This window comes from Pelophylax lessonae, assembly GCF_965119305.1.
Source record: "Pelophylax lessonae genome assembly, chromosome: 3".
Lineage (NCBI taxonomy): Eukaryota > Metazoa > Chordata > Amphibia > Anura > Ranidae > Pelophylax > Pelophylax lessonae.
The window spans coordinates 579,970,552-579,992,216 of record NC_138770.1 but is presented as its reverse complement, the minus strand read 5'-3'; the positions used below and the strand labels follow the sequence as shown (position 1 = coordinate 579,992,216).

Sequence of the window (21,665 nt, the reverse complement as noted above, 5' to 3'; positions counted from 1 at the left end):
TTCTATCTTTAACTTGTTCAATTAAGCTATGACAATAAAACCTGGAAGCTGAATGGCTTCTATGCCCAGCTGCCTTTGATTTTGCATGCTCAAGTTTTAGTAGATCCCCCCCATAATTTCCATCTTCCAGTCTCATAAATGACCCTCTGCATATTGGTAACAAAAACAACAAACCACAACCAAATACTATACCTAGCCCTTAAATACGCTGCTACCCATCCTGAACATTGTACTGTACATACAAGTAATGTAAGAAACAGTTTAATATTAAGAGAAGCACCTACACATTGACAAATCTTCCTGATAGCTTAGATTTAAATGTCCCATGAAAAATGTTCCCCTTATTGATTGGCTTTTTCAAGGAAACCCATAATGGCAGTTAAGATGATGATAATGTAGAAAGGAAAAATTAACTCCAAAAAGACATCTTTGTGCAACTTAAATAAAAAAAAAAAGACTGATATAATGATAAAATGATCCGATGAATTATGACAAAATGTGATCCAAGTCATTAGAATCTGATTTACAAACAGCCACCTCTGATATACCAAAACAAAATGGGTGACGGTGACTCTATTGTCCTGCAGTCCTACAGAGATGACACAAGATCACTGAAGAGGGAGTGAGATCTGTTTTCTTGTAGGTCCTGGAGTGCCTGCTGACAGTTCAATAGTGACATAAAACTCTTCGTAGACGTCAACCAAGTTTAGTAAGCTGGAGGTCTCCATTGATCTTTACAGTATCAATAGCAGATAGAAGTTCAACACGATGATAAAAGTCAAAAAGCTGGTGTCCATCGACAAATACCCTGAAACGTGGATGTTCGCAGAGTATCTCCACCTACAAGAAAAGATAATGAATGCGTTATTGATGATGGCCAACATTGCAAGCTGTTTGCGTGTAACTGTGAAATCTGACCTCAATATTAGGTGCCTTTGGCACAGGCTCCCCATAATTAAGCTCCAAGGCCCCGAGCGATACGCGTTGGAGGCCTGGCTGAAGTCTGAGCTGAGGCTGCCATTCATCTCACTTCATGCACATGAGTCTGCTTCATAATGTGTGGCTTATGGATTTTTTCCTATGACATTGCAACATTATAAGCTGTTTGGTTGTGGTGGTGAAATCTGACCTCAATATTACCTGCCTTTGGCACAGGCTTTACCAAGGGGGAACAAAACCAATATGGAAACCTTCCTTCTATTTATTTTCTAGATGCGTCTGCTGAGTACCAATCCTTTATTGTGATGGCTGCATTCAGTTTTTTTTAGGCTATTTTTCACCTGATATTCTGGTCAGCAACATATTTCCCATCTTGGGTTGACTCCTCCCTGGATAGAAGAGCAATGGAGATACCTTTGGACAGCAGCATTGTCAGTCTGGGGAAAAGGTAGTGTCAGATGTACTAGCAGAATTGGATGGACTTAACTAACAATAAGGCCTCAAGCACACAGGGCTTTTTTACAGCTGCTTTTAGGAGCGTCAGACATTTTTTTTTTTGCAGCTTCAAAACGCCCCTATTTTATGGCCTTATGCACACACAGACATTTTGAAGCTGTAAGTGGCATAAGTGTTTTCAAGCTGCAAAAAAAACCCAGGGCCAGTGCGTTCTGAGAACCGGCATTACAGCTGTAAAAACGTCTGACGCTGCTAAAGGCTGCTAAACGTTGTTTAACGTCATACAATTTTTTTCTATGTGAAAATCAATGGTTCATTATGGGAGCCCATTGATTTGAAAGGAGGTCGCATCCAAGTCAGATCATTATGATCTGACTTGTGGTGCGACTTGCGCTCTGAGTGGGAGCTCCACGGCAAAATGGAAAAAAAAACGGCGTGGGGGTCCCCCCCCCCCAGGTTTCTTACCAGGCCCTTTGGGTCTGGTATGGATTTTGAGGGGAACCCCATGCAAAAAAAACCCGGCAGATCAGGAAAGGGGAGGGGACGAGCGAGTGGCCCCACCCCCTCCTGGACCATACCAGGCCACACGCCCTCAACATGGGGAGGTGGGTGCTTTGGGGCAGAGGGGGCTCCGCCCCCCCCACCCCAAAGCACCTTGTCCCCATGTTAATGGGGACAAGGGCCTATTCCTGACAACACTGGGCAGTGGTTGTGGGGGTCTGCGGGCAGGGGACTTATCGGAATCTGGACGCACCCTGTAACAAGGGGGCCCTCAGATCACGCCCCCCCATGTGAAAGAGTATGGGGTACATCAACATGGTGACAAGATGCTTTGGGTCCTCAGAGTGCGGAAGTCGGATGCAACCTCTATTCAAATCAATGGGCTTAAAGCCGTATCAAAGGCGGCTCATAGGCAACCATTGATTTTGAATAGAGGCAGAAAAACGCTGCTAAAACCCAACACGTCTAAACGTGCAGTAACGCCAATGGAAAAAGCTACTAAAAGCACGTTTTTACAGTTACAAATGTTCATATTTGGGTTTAACACCAATTTAAAGTCTGTATAGACAACATGATCATCATCCAATTACAATAAAATCTGCATATGAAACTGCATATGTTGCACACTGTTGCAGGGTGTATGTGTGAATGGCCATACGAGCTTGTACTCGGGTAATGCTTTATTGCATTCATACACGCATGCATGTTTGACGTATTTCCTTAACACAGAACTTTCAGACCCAGAAAACCGATGTGTACAGAATGCCTCCAGGTTGTAGAACACTGAATTTTTAACCATTTTAGAAAATTATAGCAGCTTTAGATTTTAATGGAAAGATCATTTTATTAACATTAAAATACAAAATGGGCTTTTCCTTGCTTCCATGGAGTCTCTCACCTTGCTATACTGAAGAAAATGTCTCAATCCTAAGGAAGAACCTTCACAGGGTAAAATAATCTACCAGTTAGGCCTCATGCACACAGAATGTTTTGCCATCTCTCCTAGAAACCTTTCCCCCTGGCAGCAGAGCTTTTGGCAGAAAAAACCCTTGACGCTTGTAAATGTGTTTAGGTGTATCAAGCACTTGGGTGTTAATTCATTTAATTGAGCAGGAAAATGATTTATTCTGGCCATTAAAATGAATTTATGCGCCTACCGTTAAAACACATTTAGACATGCTCACACACAATTATGCACGTCAAGCGTTTTATTTCTGCTAAAACGCTGCTGAATCTGGACGCACTGGCTGTGTTTTTTTTTTTTCTGCCTCTAAAAACCTATGTGTGTATGGACACGCTAACAGCCACGATAAAAACATGCGGTGTGCATGGGGCCTAACACAGTATGCAAGAGTTAGGCTTCATGCACACTGTGGTAGGCCTCATGCACACTGTGTTATGTGGTAGGCCTCATGCATAATGTGTTATGTCTTAGGCCTCATGCACACTGTGGTAGGCCTCTAGCACACGGTGATAGGCCTCTAGCACACTGTGGTAGGCCTCATGCACTCTGTGTTAGGCATCATGCACACTGTGTTATGTGGTAGGCCTTTTGCACACTGTGGTGGGTCTCAAACACACTGTGTTATGAGGTAGGCCTCATGCAGACTGTGTTATGTGGTAGGCCTCAAGCACACTGTTATGTGGTAGGCCTCATGCACACTGTGTTATGTGTTAGGCCTCTAGCACACTGTGGTAGGCCTCATGCACACTGTGTTAGGCATCATGCACACTGTGTTAGGCATCATGCACACTGTGTTATGTGGTAGGCCTCTTGCACACTGTGGTGGGTCTCATGCACACTGTGTTATGAGGTAGGCCTCATGCAGACTGTGTTATGTGGTAGGCCTCATGCACACTGTGAGGCCTACCACATAACACTGTGTATATGAGGCCTACCACAGTGTGCATGAGGCCTACCACATAACAGAGTGCATGAGGCCTACCACATAACAGTGTGCATGAGGCATATCACATAACACAGTGGGCAGGAGGCCTACCACAGTGTGCATGAGGCTGACCACAGTGTGCACGAGGCCGACCACAGTGTGCATGAGACCTACCACAGTGTGCAAGAGGCCTACCACATAACACAGTGTGCATGGGGCCTACCACATAACACAGTGTGCATGGGGCCTACCACATAACACAGTGTGCATGGGGCCTACCACATAACAGTGTGCATGAGGCCTACCACATAACACCGTGTATATGAGGCCTACCACAGTGTGCATGAGGCCTACCACAACAGAGTGCATGAGGCCTTCCACATAACAGTGTGCATGAGGCCCACCACACAACAGTGTGCATGAGGCCTACCACATAACACAGTGTGCATGAGGCCTACCACATAACACAGTGTGCATGAGGCCTACCACATAACACAGTGTGCATGAGGCCTACCACACAACACAGTGTGCATGAGGCCTACCACATAACACAGTGTGCATGAGGCCTACCACATAACACAGTGTGCATGAGGCCTACCACAGTGTGCATGAGGCCTCAAATGCTGCCAATGATGCCCCCAGCAGATATAGAAGGCCAAAGACAGTTGTATCCACCTAGGGCGGAGTTGCCTACTATGACAGCTAGTGATCCAATGTACAGCCTTCAGTGCAGTCATACCAACATTGAATAGTACATTCATTTATACATGATTATCCTGTTCGGCCAGCTAGCCAGGTTCTTCCTTGTGTACACAACAGAGCAGTACAGAAATCTTCTGATCACTGCTTGGTCTGGTCAGAGATGTGTTTTTTTTGAGTGGAGGGGGAAAAGATGTGAAGAACATGTGGAAAGTTTAGCAGTTTATTCAGTGCTCTGCAGTTTTCTGGGCCTTTTAAACGGTCACATCTGGATCCCAGATATTTTTACATTCTTTGATACACACAGGCCTTCTTAAATGCCCACCGTTTATAATTTACAGCTTGGGCTACTAGCTCTTAAAGTGTAAGTTCATTCAGCGATCTGGGGATTTAAAGTCCTGCTCTTCTCTGTGCAGCACTTCCAGCACGGACCAGAGATTCACTGTGCAGGCACCAACCAATCAGAACTGATCTGGTCTGTCCCAGAAACACTGCACAGAGAAGAGGAGGAAGAGCGGGGATTTCAAATCCCGGACCCCTGGACCAGCTCGTGGGCACTGACAGTACAGCAGTGACCGGGAAAGGGGGGCAATTTGTGAGGATCTACAGTGGTAATTCACGTTTTCACTTTTTTCTGTATGAGGTGAACTAACACTTTAAAGAGTATGCACATCCTAAAAATGAACTTCTTTTATTTGATTCTCTATATTTATTCTCCTGCTAAATATACCATTGACAACAGTGCCGGGACAGGGCATCTAGCGCTCAGGGCAAAGATGCCAAATTGCGCCCCCCCCCCCCCTCTTCCCAAAATGTATTATGTGTCAGCAAAAATCAAAAAATTATGTGAGCACTAATCTGCATGTATACCCCCAAGCATAAATTCCCTTTGCAAGCCAGAATTCTCCACCAAACAAAAATTCCCCCTCTTCCAGTACAAATCCCCCCCATTCCCCTCCTAACTCATATCCCCTACCCCTCCCTTCTGAGCAGAAATCCCCCCCCCCCAATCCCTCCTCCTAGCACAAATCCTCCCCCAAATCTTCATTCCAAATGAAAATTCCTCTTAGTACAAATTCCCCCCTAGCACAAATCTTCTATCCCCATCCCGCAGCACAAATTCCCCCTAAATCACCCCTCCTAGCACGTTCTCCCAATTCACCCCCAACGCAAAAGCAGCTGCTGGTCTGGGGGGGATCCATATGCTCGGGATCTTTTTAAAGCCTAGATCCGCTCTGTGATTTCAGCTGAAAACGGTTTCCAGGAGTGCAGAACGAACTACACTCCTGTGATCCCCAGGAGGAGTATAGCCAAAATAGCTTTCCCTATACTTCTTCTTTAAGCTTATTTTACTTTATTTTCCTCTAGTAATGCTGTAAATATCACACTCCCTGTCCTTAGGTGGCTACATTGCTCATCCACTGTATCCATGGAGGGAGCAATGGTTGTCATTCTAGGCTGCTCCCTGGGTAGGAACTACAAACATATCTGTCTCCTTTCGTCTTTATTACAAAGGAAGATATTATTTGTGCAGCTCACAAGAAGTGACAAGGACACTGCATTCCTGGCAAGACTGACAGGTATTTTCTGTATTTGCTGAAAATGTCCTTAGCTAGAAAAAAAGGACACTTATGCAACCACATCTTGGGATTGTAAGCTGCAATGTACAGTAAAACCTTGGTTTGAGAGTAACTTGGTTTAAGAGCGCTTTGCAAGACAAGCAAAATTTTCAAATAAATTTTGACTTGGTTTACAAGCGATGTCTTGATATACAAGTAGCCTCAAGTCACAGCTGAGTATAAAAGAGAAGAGAGGCGCCTCTAAGTGTAGCAATATGGTTAAATTTAATGAAGGTACAACATTTAGCAACTCACATGGTTGATGTTTGGAACAGGCACATCTAAGTATGCAGGCATCCAGGCTAAAGCTGTCCACATAGACCATCCTCCGCACCGCCATCTATGTCATCCCTTCCATGCTGCCCCTCGCTTTCAGATCCCTTTACTGCAGGGTGGTCTTCCCGGTCAGGATTACAGACTGGCAGCCGGTGGTGCAGAAGATAGTCTATGTGGACAGCTTTACCCCGGATGCCTGCATACTTAGATGTGCCTGTTTTATTCATTAACCATGTGAGTTGCTAAATGTTGTACCTTCATTAAATGGAACCATATTGCTACACTTAGAGGCGCCTCTCTTCTCTTTGATACTCTGTAGCTCCTACTGGATTTTGCTTCTAATCCCCTTGTGGAAGGGGCTATTTGTGGATGGACATTTTATGGTTATATAACCTATCGCAATGCTATAATCTTTTTATATGGACTATAAACTGAAGGACTTATGAATAAATGGTTGTGGAACGAATCATCTGAGTTTCCATTATTTCTTATGGGGAAATTTGCTTTGATATAAGAGTGCTTTGGATTACAAGCATGCTTCCGGAACGAATTATGCTCGCAATCCAAGGTTTTACTGTATTTCATTTTCTTGGGTTTAGTTATGTTTTATAGAGAAGTCCTGAATTGAGCTTTAGGGTGAATTAACACATACTGCGCAGACAGACGTTGTACCACATTGTAAAACATCTGTCACCACAAGGACACACAGGAAACAACTGTTTCCTATGTGCCCCATTCTCACTGCAACGCAGGCTAGGACTGCGCTGCAGCGTGTTATGATGAAGTGCATTGTATCACAGTACACCATGCTGAATCGCATGGCATTGTACAGCACCGCATTGCACTGCTGTACATTACTGTCACATTGTTTGTGCTCTTAACCAAACTGTCAAGCCATCCAATGGCTGGTGTGATAACTGATCACATGTTCAGCATCATGGCAGTTGCAGATTAAACAGAGGCCATGATGGCAGCTTCCTTGGCTACAAACGATAGGAGGGTTTACTTTCACTTTAAGAACAATGTAAACAAATACTGATCTCCGATGTTTACAGCGGTGCTCACTCACACTAGCAGCATCAGGAAACTGCTTGGGCAGCAACTGTCTGACCTCAGGGAATCTCTTAGGCAGCCCATACAATGATCTTTTTTTTTTTTGTTCAACCAGCAGATTAAATGGAAAAAATAAAATGACCGGATTCTCCTAGCTGCACATTCAATGTGAATGAGGGAATCACTCCTGCCGTGCTATTGTGTTCTGACGGCAGGGAGACTTCTCTGCCGTCAGAACACAATGATCAGTCCTACCGGCTAAAGCTGCCGCTGTCCTGTTAGAATACCGCTACCCATCAGAAAATGTAACGGAAGTGATGTTCTGAGCAAAAAATGCTTACCGCGCATGCGCCATGCGTTCCAACATGGCCGCTATGCATTCCAATAGGTTTCCTAATCTGACAGAACACAAAGGCAGCAGCGGACATCTTCTTACACCCAGGCAAGTCTTCAATTTCACACTTATTTTAGCAGCAAACTCACCGTATATACTGAAATACAGTATGACATTTTTATTAATAAATTATTATTAGTATTATAATAAATACAGCGACAAGCCTGCAGGTAGAAGGTGGCAACGGCCATCTTGCTACACCCCGCACTGCTCAGCGCCAAACTGATTATATAGTGAAATAGACTATTTTACTCGGTCGCAGTGAATTAGTCTATTTCAGTATAGAAGGTGAGTTAACTGATAAAATAAGTATGCAATTGAAGAGTTGCTTGGGTGTAGGAAGATGTCCGCTGCCGCCTTCATGTTCTGTCAGATTAGGAAACCTATTAAAACGCAGGGCGGCCATGTTGGAACGCATAGCGTATGCGCAATAAGCAATTTCTGATGGGTAGCGGTACTCTTATAGAACACCGGCACTGATCGTTCGGGAAAAACTCGACAGGCTGCTTGTACACAAGTCAATCGATAGATGTAAATGTGTACAACCAGCCTGCCCATACATAGATTGAAATTCACCCAGTGCCTGCTGAAGAGGCCGAATTTCTATCCATGCATGGACACCTTTAGGCTCCATGTACACGGGACGTTGTTAAAAGTCCCTTTGAATGCTGGAATTTTTAGGACGTTTGAAACGTCCGTTCGGTCGCGTTTGTACCCGCGTTTAGCGGGCGTTTAGCAGCGTTTGCAGGCGTTTGCGTTTAGAAGCGTTCCTAGAGGTCAAAAAAATTATTCCCCTTTAAAATGAAAAAACGCGAACGCTAAACGCGGGTCATCGCGTTCGGACGCGTTCAGACGCGTTCGGACGCGTTTGAAACGCCGGGAAACACACGTTCGAACGCAAATAAATGCGTTCTAAAAACAGTCCCTGAACGCAACTGCCTGCAAATGACTGTAAACGACCTGGTGTACATGGACAGATAAGATAAAATGTAGATGGGTTCAGGGGCTTCTGAAAAAAACGCCCAACTGCTCCTAAACGGCCATTTCCAGCGTCCCGTGTACATGGAGCCTAAGTCCTGAAGCTCAGAGACCTTTAGCATGTGTTGATAATAGAACCCCTGACAGAACATGCAGTATCTCGTCTCTTTATAAGCCTGTGAGAAGTTGTTTAGTATATATTTGTTATCCTATTTTACAGGATACAGCGGCGACAACAAAGTATTAGACTTGGGCAGTAATCCTATAATGCTTCCAAATCCATATTAGGAGAGCTTACTTCCTATATAAGCACTCCTACCATACAAAAGAATTGTAGAGCAAAACATCTGTTTGTCTAATGCGGTAGTAAACTCTACTGATTTCTTTTTTTATTTTTTATGGCCCCCCCCTGCAGGTTTATGTCATAGTGTGCGTACTATACAAAATTGTTTCCCCTGAATATTGGGACTTTTTAAGCACTTTTATGTTTGATCATACAAATGAAAAAATGTTTATAAAAAATTATATATTTTATTAATACATGTTAAAAAAATTGGTTATTACATATACAAAAAATGTCCACAATGACACAAATGACAATGTTCACATGACACAATGTGTACATATTATGATGGACTGCGAATACACCAACTGTGAAGGATGCGATGATGAAGTTGTAACTTCCTCTACCTGACGCGTTTCAGAGAACAAAAAAAACTCTCTTTCATCAGGGGTATGGGAGGTGTCACTTAAAGTCAATCACATGGCATTGCACGTAGACATTACATGTATCCTCTTAAAAACAAAATCTGAAGCTTCTGCTTGTCCACGCAATTTTTGACACCCTATATGAGGCTTGTTCATAGGACAACAATGGCGGGGAGTTGTAATTTTCGAATTTTCGAATTTTTTGTGGTAAAACAGCCACAAGTGTGGAAAACAGATGACACCTTGCTACACACCATCCTGACAACAACTAGTTTTCAGGGAATTCAATACCTGAATCCAACCTGAGCACATTCATTATAGCCTTGGAGTTTCGTGGAACGGGAGACCCGGGCGAGCCGCGGAAGGCGGCAGAAGGGGGTGACGTCCCCTCCCGCTCCTTGTAATGACAATCGAGCAGCTGGTCAGCCACATTGGTTGTCATTACAAGAAAGCCGACTGTTGGCTCTGAACAACGGTATCGGGGTGATGCCTCTAGCTGTACCCCTGGTACAACCACTTGAAGAAATATTGGTCATATCGGCAAGTTTGTGGCCGTTACCGATACTTCAAAAAAAGTGAATATCGGCCTCTGATTATCGACCTCACCGATAAATCGGTCGATCCCTAGATATATTATTTACATTAAACTGATATACTGTACATGTAAATCTAACAGAAGCATTGAAAAGACTATATTTTCCCTTGAATTTATCTGCCCCTAGCCTGTATGGTGTAACTGCAGCTGCTGCACATAAGGCTCCATTCACACCTGAGCATATCGATTTACTGGCGTTTTTCAGGCAATTTTTATGTGTTTTTTTTGCAGCTTTACAGCATTTTAGAAGCATATCAAAAGCTTTTTACAGCCTCAAGCATTGTTGTTTAGCCAATAGAAAGCACTAGGGGGAGGAGAGGATGAGGAAATAAGGGATGGAGAGCTGCTGTTTAAGGGGTACAATGCTCATAAAAAAAAAAACTTGTAAAACGCTCAAGTCAGGTGTTTCTGTTGAAGTCTATGGGGCCAAAAACGCTTGTAATCTGCAAAAAAAATAAGCTCATGTACTTTTTTAAGCTTCAGGCGTTTTGCTTCCAGGGACAGAATGCTGAGATGTGAACAGGGGACATTGAAATGAATGGGATTTGGCTTGTTGAGCATTATAGAGCTACATGCTACAAACAGAAAATCGCTCAGGTGTGAACGGGGCATTATAGTGCAATGTGTTTCTTTAAATACAACCCCAATTCCAAAAAAGTTGGGACAATGTAAAATCTACATGTAAACAGAATTCAATTATTTGCAAATCTCATAAACCCACAATAGAAAATAGAAAACATGTCAAATGTTCACACTGAGAAAATGTACAATTTTAAGGAAAACAAAAGGTAATTTTGAAATTGGTGTCAGCATCCCAACTTTTTTGGAAGTGGGGTTGTATATACTGTAGGTTTAATATGCTATTGAGAATAAGTGTCCATCTGTGCTGAAAGTATGCTCACTGTGCGCTCCCAGCACAGTGACCGTGCTGTCAAAGACAGCTCCCAGTCTCTAGTAATGATCATGTGACCAATGTGGCAGCCGAAGTGGCAGACCACATGTGAAAAAAGCGCCGCTCAAATGCCACCCGACTAAGCCCAATCAGAGTGAAACGCGGGCAACAAATTTGCAAAGCAAGCCCACATGCTTGAATTGGCAGATTATTATTGAAAGCTTATGTACTACAAAAAAATGAAACTGCATCCATAAATGTCCACCACTGCGCACTGTAGCACAGGTGTGTTCTGTATGTGAGTTGTGGTTCCCATTCAAAATGAATGCCAATGCACATACGCAACAATTAACAGTGCGCTATGGTAAAACCTATGGTGCCGCTCGTGTTAACTCCGCTCGTTATGTGCAAACAGGCCTTTACTGCTCCTCCTTACAATGCAAGTCTAGACTGGCTAATATATTAACAGTTATTAAGCAGAAGTCTGGGAAATTATAGCAGCTAATCCACCCTGCCGTATGTGGCCAGTCTACAAAAAGTAGACTATAATAATATGTGCTCACTAATAAAAAAAAAAAAACATAGTTCCCCTTTAATTCAGAATTCCCAATTCCAAACCCAGTCAGTAAGAGGCAGCGGAAAGCAGGGAACTTGCGCTTTCAACTGACATCAATACAAAATGCTCCAACAGTAACGGGCCACTGTCTTTTTTAGGCATGTTGTCCAAGATTCATCTGAATCTGATCTGGGTGGAGGCAAATATTCAATATCACTAAGTCACTGGTACATTCTTGACTGCCTATGTATGGTCATATTCAGCTCACTGTCAACTTTCTTGACATGGCAGAGGAATGGGGAGATAATTTTAGAACTGAAATTTCCCATGGCATGAATGACTACGACTACGCACTGCAATACGGCCTTTAATCAGGCTCTGGCAGTTGAGTCAACTTTGGATAGTAATTCTAAGTTTTAGTTTTTTTTGTAACTTATCTCCCTAATTGGGAATCCTTAAAGTCCAACTCCAACAATTTATCAGAATTATCTTTACAACACTGAAAGGGATAAATGCTTGTTAGCCTAGGAGATGAATACTTACTATAAGCTAGCCATACGTGGATTGAAATTTGGGTAAAGTTTACAGGCTGGTCTGACTATGTAATAGAGTCCATTCATTCTGGTGGGAGTCCTTCCCCTATACTGGTGAAGGTGAATTTGGAATCTCTCTGAAATAGACATCCTCTATTACACAGTGGTGTATGCATTATTGGATTGGGACTGTTACTCTTATCATATGCATATATAGCATGGGGACGGGGCTCCCTGGACACGCCAGACTTAGATGGAGGACTCATATTTCTCTGCCCTCTTCATGACCCACACCTGTGGAGACCACTACTTCCTACTTGTTCCTCTGCTCTATGTGTCTGGATAGGACCCCTATAGGACGTAGGATCAGTCCAGTGCCCGTCAATCGGGCATCTCCCTATGGGATGGGCCACCCTTCTGGTGTCCATTACCCTTGTGGGACTACATCTTTGGTCGATATTTCCACACCATGGCATCTTTATCTTGTTATGTCCAGCATAATCTGCGGTGGTCTGTCTAAAAGGTTTTTAGAAACAGTAATATGAACGTTCAACTTGGTCCCTGAAGAAGCTACTATAGGAGCCTAATCGCTCAGTGAAACGCCTAGGACATACCAAGTATCCTGTTTCTATTCATGGACATGACAAACATATTATGGATGTAAAATTCATGTGTTTATATGCACATTGTGCTTTTATTCTCTATTTTTGATGAATTTAATAAAGTTGTATCTTTTTTATACAAAGTATGTTGTATGATATTTGATGACAACCTCTCAGCCTATAAAATCTCACTTGTAGAAGGTGGTGGGTGAGCCAATCCTCCTATCTTCTTTGGATGTGAGAACTTTTGGCACCCTTCCCTCCTTTCTTGTCCTTGCTATATATGTTTTCCAGGGATGTGTCTGTGAACGGTTGTCTTTAGAACCGATATTGTTCTATTTGCTTTTCATCATATGCACTTAAAGTGGACTTTTATTATTTTTTATTATTCATTTTCAATTTTGCACTTACTTGGTGAACATTATTATTAGCAAAAATTATGTTTTTGTATTTAATGCTTTGCTTCATGGCTGCACAATTTTAACTCAGGGTGCAATTGCAGTGCGGCAGTGCTGCATTTTATGGGTAAATCATCTAAACACAGATCGCTCTTCAGAGGGCACTGCACTTCACTGTGAACCCTGAAAGAGCCATTAAATTAAAGCTGACCTTTCGGCAGATCTAATGCAGTTCTGTGATCGTTAATGCATAAATAAATGTATTTTTCACATGCAAGTAGTGTAGGTACCTGAATTTAAGTCCCTGTACAGCAGGGCAGGATCGTAAATGGAAGAAGCATCACAAAGGGGGTTATTTACTAAAACTGGAGCTTGCAAAATCTGGTACAATTCTGCATAGAAATCAATCAGCTTCCAGGTTGTATTGCCAAAGCCTAATTGAACAAGCTGAAGCTAGAAGCTTCCTGGCTACCATACACAGCTGCACCAGATTATACAATCTCCAGTTTTAGTAAATCTCCCCCAAAGAGTCAATGAGTTTTTTTTTTTTTTTTGCTGACAAGAAGAATGTTGATTGGAAGGGAGCGCAGGATGTCATAGAGATTGCTGTGCTGCCTCTCCTTTCACTGTCTAGTCACAGCCTGGGGCGAGTACAGGACCACCTGGGCTCAGAGGAAGCAAGTTAAATTTTGCAAGGGAAATCTGGATTGAACATGCAGGAAAAGGTGGTTTTCATTTTTTTTTTTTTTAATGATTGTAATAATATAAAATATATAAAAATAGCAAAAATTTAAATAAGCTAGTGTTATTTCTTTGAGATGAAAGAAGAAGCTTATTATAAATAGCTTTTACAGGTACCGTTCCAATGCAACCATGCTTCTCTGAAAGCTAAATTCGGCCCTGGGCGAAGCAATGTTCTGAAGAAATTATTTGCATCAGCAATTATAGTTTTTTTCTAAAATTCTTTCAAGTAACGCACTGAAATTACAAATTCCTCCTGCTCTATATCCTTGTTCTAACACCCACGTAGAGATGAATGACACATAGGGCAAATATCATAGGGCCATGCAGAGTGCCATCTCTACAACTTGCCATACTGTACATATTGTTAAAATGCTACATAAAATAGACTTTCACAAATATCATTATAAAGGGAATTCAAATAGTACTGTTAGGCTGCATTCACATGTCAGTGTATGATCGCGGGCAGAACCGCCGCGGTTCCGCCCGCGATTCGGAGATTTATTGCAAATCGCGGGACGCCTAGCGTTGCCCGTTGATTTGCAATAGCCCCCCAAACGCCGAGCGATGTTGCCGCGATTTACGCCCGCCGAATCGCGGCAACATCGCGCAAACAAAATCGCGGGACGCAATACGCTCCAAAAAAGTACAAGAGCTTCTTTGGAGCGTATTGCGTCCCGCGATTTTGTTTGCGCGATGTTGCCGCAATTCGGCGGGCGTAAATCGCGGCAACATCGCTCAGCGTTTGGGGGGCTATTGCAAATCAACGGGCAACGCTAGGCGTCCCGCGATTTGCAATAAATCTCCGAATCGCGGGGGGAACCGCGGCGGTTCTGCCCGCGATCATACGCTGACATGTGAATGCAGCCTTATAGAAAATGGTTGTTACTAGATTGTGATGGTTATGTAGATTAGGGATCCTCAAACTACGGCCCTCCAGCTGTTGAGGAACTACACATCCCATGGGGCATTGTAAAACTCTGACATGCACAGACATGACTAGGCATGATAGGAATTATAGTTCCTGAACAACTGGAGGGCCATAGTTTGAAGACCCCTGAAATTGCACACCAACATTTGACCTTTATTTCTAGAGGGCAGTTGTTGCCATTTTTGCAGCAGAGAAAAAAAGTGAAACATATTCTCTGATTACTGCCGGTTATTGCAATCTGCTCACAGTCCCTAGATTTGGATATACAAACCCCCCTTTTTTTACCCCCTTCATAACCAGAGACTTTTTTGCTATTTGGCACTGCGCTACTTTAACTGGCAATTGAACCCTCACGCAACACTATTCCCAAATGGAGCTTTCATTTGGTGGTATTTGACCATCTCTGGGTTTATTTTTTTTTGTATTATATAAACCAAAAAATACCAAACATTTTGAAAAAAAAAAAATATTGTTTACTTTCTGCTATAAAACATACCCAATAAAATAAAAAAAAAATCAAATTTCTTACATTACATTATGACTAAAAAGTATTCTGCTACATGTTTCATTTGCGTGAAAGATATAGTTTCTACAAATCATGGTAAAAATATTGGAATGTTTTTTTTTTATACTACTAATGGCGCGGATCAGTGACTTATAATGGGACTGTGATAGTGTAGTGGGCAATCTGACAATAAGTGTATATTAATTGGTTTGTGTGACAGTTATAGCGCATAAACTATGGGATTCATACTGTAATTATTTCTTATATTTTTTTATATGCTAGTAATGGCTGCAATTAGCGACTCGTAGCGGGACTGTGATAGTGCAGCGGACAATCTAAAACTAACTGACATTAAATCGGAACTGACTAACTGCCACTAACATCACCAGTGACACTATTACAGTGATCAGGCATAATACTCTAGACCAGTGATGGCAAACCTTGGCACCCCAGATGTTTTGAAACTACATTTCCCATAATGCTCAACTACACTGCAGAGTGCATGAGCATCATGGGAAATGTAGTTCCAAAACATCTGGGGTGCCAAGGTTTGCCATCACTGCTCTAGACTGTCACTGTACTAATCACACTGGTTGGGAAGGGGTTAACATCTTGGGTAATCAGAGGGTTGAATGTGTGCCTTACAAGTGTTTATTTGTGTAATGTGTACTGCTTTCTAATAAAGATCTTTTTGTTTCTTCTTTGCTTTGCAGGAAAATGAAACAGATCATTCTCTCTGTATAGAGCCCTTTGTTGATTATCAACACAGGCTCTGGGATGTGATTGGACACAGCCATCAGCAGGTCCAAGCCATGAATCACTGACTCGGACATGCTGACAAACTTCTGCTGTGTACAAAGCATGTGCGCGCCCTAAACCCGGGCACAAGCCAAAGACGTACCAGCACGTTGCTGTGCCTGTATGGGCCACCTGTCCACAGTACATTGCGGGCAGGCAGTCTGGAGGTAGTTAAAGTAGAACTATAGGCAAATTTTTACTTTTATTTTGAAAAGAATAAGGAAGGGTTATAACACTGCTGTGTCCCACTGGGGAGATTTCCCTTCATTTCCTGTCTCATAGGCAAAACAGGAAGTAAGCGTAAATTCCTGCAAATAAGGGAATCCCTCAGGCCCCCAGGTCAACAGAACTAGTGTCCCCATTGGAAGATTTACCCTCTAATACTGTTGTGGGGACAGCCCAAAATGTGGGATTTCCACTTTCAATGATAATGGTAAATAGGACAGATAGAGAGGGTGAATCTCTCTAACTGGGGCACAGACATCAATAAATCTAACAGGAGTTCTAATCCTTCTCCACTCTATTCAAAATAAAAAAAAAGCTTTCGCTTTAGTTATACTTTATTGATCAAGGTATTAAAACTAACAATGGAAACTGAATATATACCACTTTTCTATTATAATGTTACATGTCACGTTGGACTATGTTATTTTTGCACAAACAGACTGTTTGTATTGTATTTCTTTTTATATGCTGTTTATAGTAGCCTTGCCTTATTCTTTGTTCTCAACAAATTGTAATACCACTTCATAAAAATTGTTATTTGAAAAAAAAAAAACTAACAATGGTTGCGCTCACATATTTCAAAAACTCAAAGCGCCTTGAATGCAGCCCCATCTTGCTGAAGGTCTGGAACCGCTCACATCACAACCAGTGATGTCTGATGGTTACTCAGCTTGAAGTCTGAATCTCTTACTGCAGGCTGACAGGCAGAAGGAAGCTTCACATTGGTCTCAGCTGCACATCAGAGCCTGCTGTTACTGGGCTCATGCAGATCGCTCCTACTGTCACGTGGACATGACTACATGTTTCAGGGGCATATCCCCCTTTCTCTGAGGAGCTTAAAGCGGAGTTCCGGACACAAAATCGTTACTTTAGATTTTGTGGCATCCGCTTCCTTATTGTCACCTGTAAAATAATTGGATATTCCCATTTTTTTTTTACTTACCTTGTTTCAGAAGAGAATATACTCACCTTTCCTTCAACTTCCTCCCTCCTCGGCCGCGGCCCGCGCCGTCACTTCCTGTCCCGCAATGCGTCCTGGGAGCTATTAGTCATCACTCCCAGGATGCAATGGGCAGTGACGAAGGCGGCCGGCCGCTCCTCTCATCACATTATTTGCAAACAGGAAATAACGCAATGATAGGCGTCCCTATACTATGCCGATCGCATAGTACTGGGCATGCGCGAGATTTCGCACTGCATTCATCGGCCCCCTCCATCTAGAAAGAGGACGCATGGCATATATTTGCACACAGCGGCTTCGGGTGACCAGCAAAAAGATGGCGGTGCTCTGCAAACATTTTATAAAGTAAGATTTAATGATTATCAATCTATTATTTAAATGTATAAAACTGGATTAGTGGATGTATGAAGGGCAGTGGATAACTGTTTTGGGAAGTATTTAAAAAAAAAAAAAACGATTCTGTGGCCGGAACTCCACTTTAAGAAAGGGGCACACGCCCCGAAAAAAAAAAACACCCAAAAAACATGCATTCAGGAGACAGCAAGATTGCCTTCTGAATGCCTGGAAGACACTGCTCTGCCTTCCTCTGAAAAGCAATCCACTGCAGATTCAGAGGGCATTGGAGATGTTTCCCATTTGAAAGAGGTCTAAAATAGAAACAGAACTAAAATTTCTACTTACACCTACTCCAGATAATGGCCAGGCAGCTAAATTCTGAAAAACTGGGAAATAAGGACAAAGATCTGACCTTAAAGGACTCCAACATACAAGCTAGGCATATAGTGAGTTGTGCTGAAAGGTACACACATTACTCCAGGCCTATCTATGGTTACTCAGTACAACAGAGAAAGAATTTTCACACAATTCCTGTGTCCCACACCCACCATAATGGGTATCCCAGTACAGCATCAGAGGGAGTACAGAGATACCAGCCAAGCTAAATAACAAAAAACAATATTTGACCATATAAAAGAGATGACTTACTCTGAATGGCTGGTCCGCAATAAATGGAAAATAAGGAATAGCTGTCTCCTCTTCTCCCCACTCCCCAGAGACACAGGCATTTCGAAGTAATTGTTTATCCCTGAAGTCTGCTTTCATTTCAATGGCAACGTCAGCTGGTGGATCATCCGAGTCTCCGCATGTCAGTCTGATGTCGAAACTGAAAAAATCAAACACATACATGCATCAAGCTGAGTAAAAACAATGCAAAGAGCCAACACTTATGTGCAAAGTGCAGTTACAGACGGTGTCCATTTAAATGCTTATCGGTAAAGAGACTGATTGTAGCTGGTAACTGAATTTTGCATTGCCGCCATCCCTATTGTTTGCTATAGCCTTGCTGCTGAGCCAAATGCGGGGAATATTTACTGTCTATACAGTTGCTGCACTTTGCTTTGCTAAAAGCTATTCAGTCGCAAGGATTGTATGTGGACGCGAGGACATATAATGCGATTAGATGAGAAGCGTTCTAACCTCAGGCAACGCAGGGGGTTCTTTACTGTTAGGGCTACAAGACTGTGGAATTCTCTACCACAAGAGGTGGTTTCTGTGGGAAGTATGGCTACTTTCAAAAGACTCTTGGACTTACATCTCAAGGATCAGAACATTCGGGGGTATGAGAGATGATTACGGTCACACACACCTACACAGGTTGAACTGGATGGACTATTGTCTTTATTCAACCTCAACTACTATGTAACTATGTAAAAAAACACCACAACAGTTATTAATCCGAATATACAAGCCAATCTAAACCTAGATTTTTTATAAAAATAATCAAGCATTGTTTCAGCAAGCCTACCTATACCAATCAGACATAACTTTGTGACCACCTATAATTGAGTAGGCCCCCCTTTTACCACCAAAACAGCCCTGACCCTTTAGGTATGGACTCCTCTAGACCTATGAAGGTATGTTGTGGTATCTGGCATCAAACCATCAGTAGCAGATCCCTTAAAGCGGAGTTCCAGCCATTTACTCACCTGTCCAACGGTCCAGCGATGCGGCCGCCCAAAGCCTCGATCCTCTCCCTCGGCGCCGGCATCACTGCTGTGGGCACCCGGCTGTCACAGTTTGTGGCTTCACAGCCGGGTACCCACTGCGCATGCGCGAGTCACGCTGCGCGCCGTGATTGGCCGGCAATCTTCTGGGACCTCTGACGTGTCCCAGAAGATTGCAGGGAGGGAGGGGGAGAGGAGAACTTCCGTTCAGGGCGCCGCGGCGCTCCGAGCGGAAGTGGGAGCGGGTACCTCTCAAAACTCGGTACCCGCTCCCCCCCCAAAAAAATGACATGCCAAATGTGGCATGTCAGGGGGTCAGGACTCCCTAAAGCGGAAGTTCCACTTTTGGGTGGAACTCCGCTTTAAGTCCTAAACATTGCGAGGGGAGGCCTCCATGAATGGGACTTGTTTTTCCAGCACATCCCACAGATGCTCAGTTGGATTGAGCTCTGAAGAATTTGGAAGCCAGGTCAACATTTCAAACTCCTTGTTGTGTTCATCAAAACATTCTTGAGCTATTTTTGCAGTGTGGCAGAGTGCATTATCCTGCTAAAAGAGGCCACTGCCATCAGGGAATGTAGTTTCCATTAGGGGTGTACTTGGTCACCAACAATGTTTAGCTTGGGGGTTTGTGTTAAAGTAATATCCACATGAAAGGCAGGACCCAAGGTTTCCCATCAGAATATTGCCCAAACCATCTGCCTCCACCAGCTTGCCTTCTTCCCATACTGGCGCCATCTCTTCCCCATGTAAGCGATGCACATGCACCCGGCCATCCACATTATGTAAAATAAAACCTAATTCATCACACCAGGCCACCTTCTTCCATTGCGCCGTGATCCAGTTCTAATGCTCACATGCCCATTGTAGGCGCCTTTGGTTGTGGACACGGGTGAACTGTGATGTCTATTTTGTTCAGTCTTCAACTTCAGGGACAACATGTTTACTTGCTGCCTATTATTTCCCACTGACTTTCATATGCCATTGTAACGTGAAAAATCAATGTTATTCACATAACCTGTCAGTGGTCATAAGATTGTGATTGATTGGTGTATACCCTAAATTATGCCACCTCTCTTTTAACTGATATGTATTTCCTTCTTTGTATACACATATCATGGTGCCTCATACCTAAGAGGAGTGGTAATCTACAGCTTAAATATTTCAAACGAGTCCTTCTGGCTAATGACAGACTTACAAGCTTGCTTAATTCTTTTAAGACAATACAGCACCTGATCTTATTTTGCAAGTGGCTGGGTGTGACGTTTGCGCCATGTCATATACCTGTGTTTCAATTAGGGATGCAGTGATGTAATGCCAGCCAAAAATAGGGTTAACTGCGTTTTGTCAATAGAGATAAAAAAAAGGTGCCGAAAATGGCATGCTGCGTCCCATTGCCTTCAAAGCAAAATCACATTCTATTGACTTCAATGCACAAACGCTCCCTAATTTTGCAATGCAAAATTACATCCCATTGACTTTAATGCAAAATTGCTTCCCATTGAGTTTAATGCAAAAACACCCCCTAGTGACTTCAATGCAAAATCGCATCTCATTGACTTCAATGCAAAATCGCATCCTATTGAGTTTAATGCAAAAACACTCCCTAGTGACTTCAATGCAAAATCGCATCTCATTGACATCAATGCAAAATTGCATCCCAGTGACAATGCAAAAACGCCAGCCACAATAATTACATTTTTTCAAAAATTAAAAAGAAACTGTCCGTTTTGTTTTTTTTTAGACAAGTGCATCCTGAATTTTCAGCATCAGAATTTTCATTTCGGTGCACTATTCGTTTCAATATCAACAAGACACCAACTGCTATAATGAGAATAATTCACAAATATCAGACTCAGTTGTAGTATAGCGAAGGCTTAAACTTTTTAAAAATAGAGTAGAGAACGTTTAACACCTTTGTGTGTTTTTTTTTTGGGGGGAGGGGGGGGTCGGCATCTGTGTCTCACTGGGGAAAAATTATTTCTGTCCCATAGACACAACAGTAAGTACGAGAAATCCAAAAAATACAGAACTTGCCTCTTATACAACTGTCACTAGAACTAGTGTCCCCATTGAAAGCTTTGCTGGGGTTTTTCATCTTCCTCTAGATCAACTGCGGGTATAGGATTGTGTATATGGGATTGTATAGTTGGTCACACACTTGGCTTTGATTACGGCATGCATTCGCTGTGGCATTGTTTTAAGAGCTTCTGCAACGTCACAAGATTTATTTCCTTCCAGTGTTGCGTTCATTTTTCACCAAGATCGTGTTTTGATGATGGTAGAGTCGGGCCACTGCGCAAATCTTCTCCAGCACAAGATTTTCAATGGGGTTAAGTTCTGGACTCTGTGGCCAATCCATGTATGAAAATGTCTCATACTCCCTGAAACACTCTCTCACAATTTGAGGCCG

General features: G+C 42.8%; 1 protein-coding gene across 1 annotated transcript in view; it reads right to left on the bottom strand.

The window, feature by feature from the left end:
* Positions 1-463: 463 nt before the first annotated feature.
* The window catches only part of LGALSL (galectin like), a 76,525-nt gene continuing 55,323 nt past the window's right edge, over positions 464-21,665 (bottom strand). Inside the window, exons 4-5 of the mRNA XM_082251718.1 lie at positions 18,234-18,411; positions 464-840 (exon numbers count right to left, since the gene is read on the bottom strand). Of these exons, the coding sequence (XP_082107844.1) occupies positions 697-840; positions 18,234-18,411 (322 nt within the window). The 3' untranslated portion in view covers positions 464-696. The remainder of the gene's footprint in view (positions 841-18,233; positions 18,412-21,665) is intronic.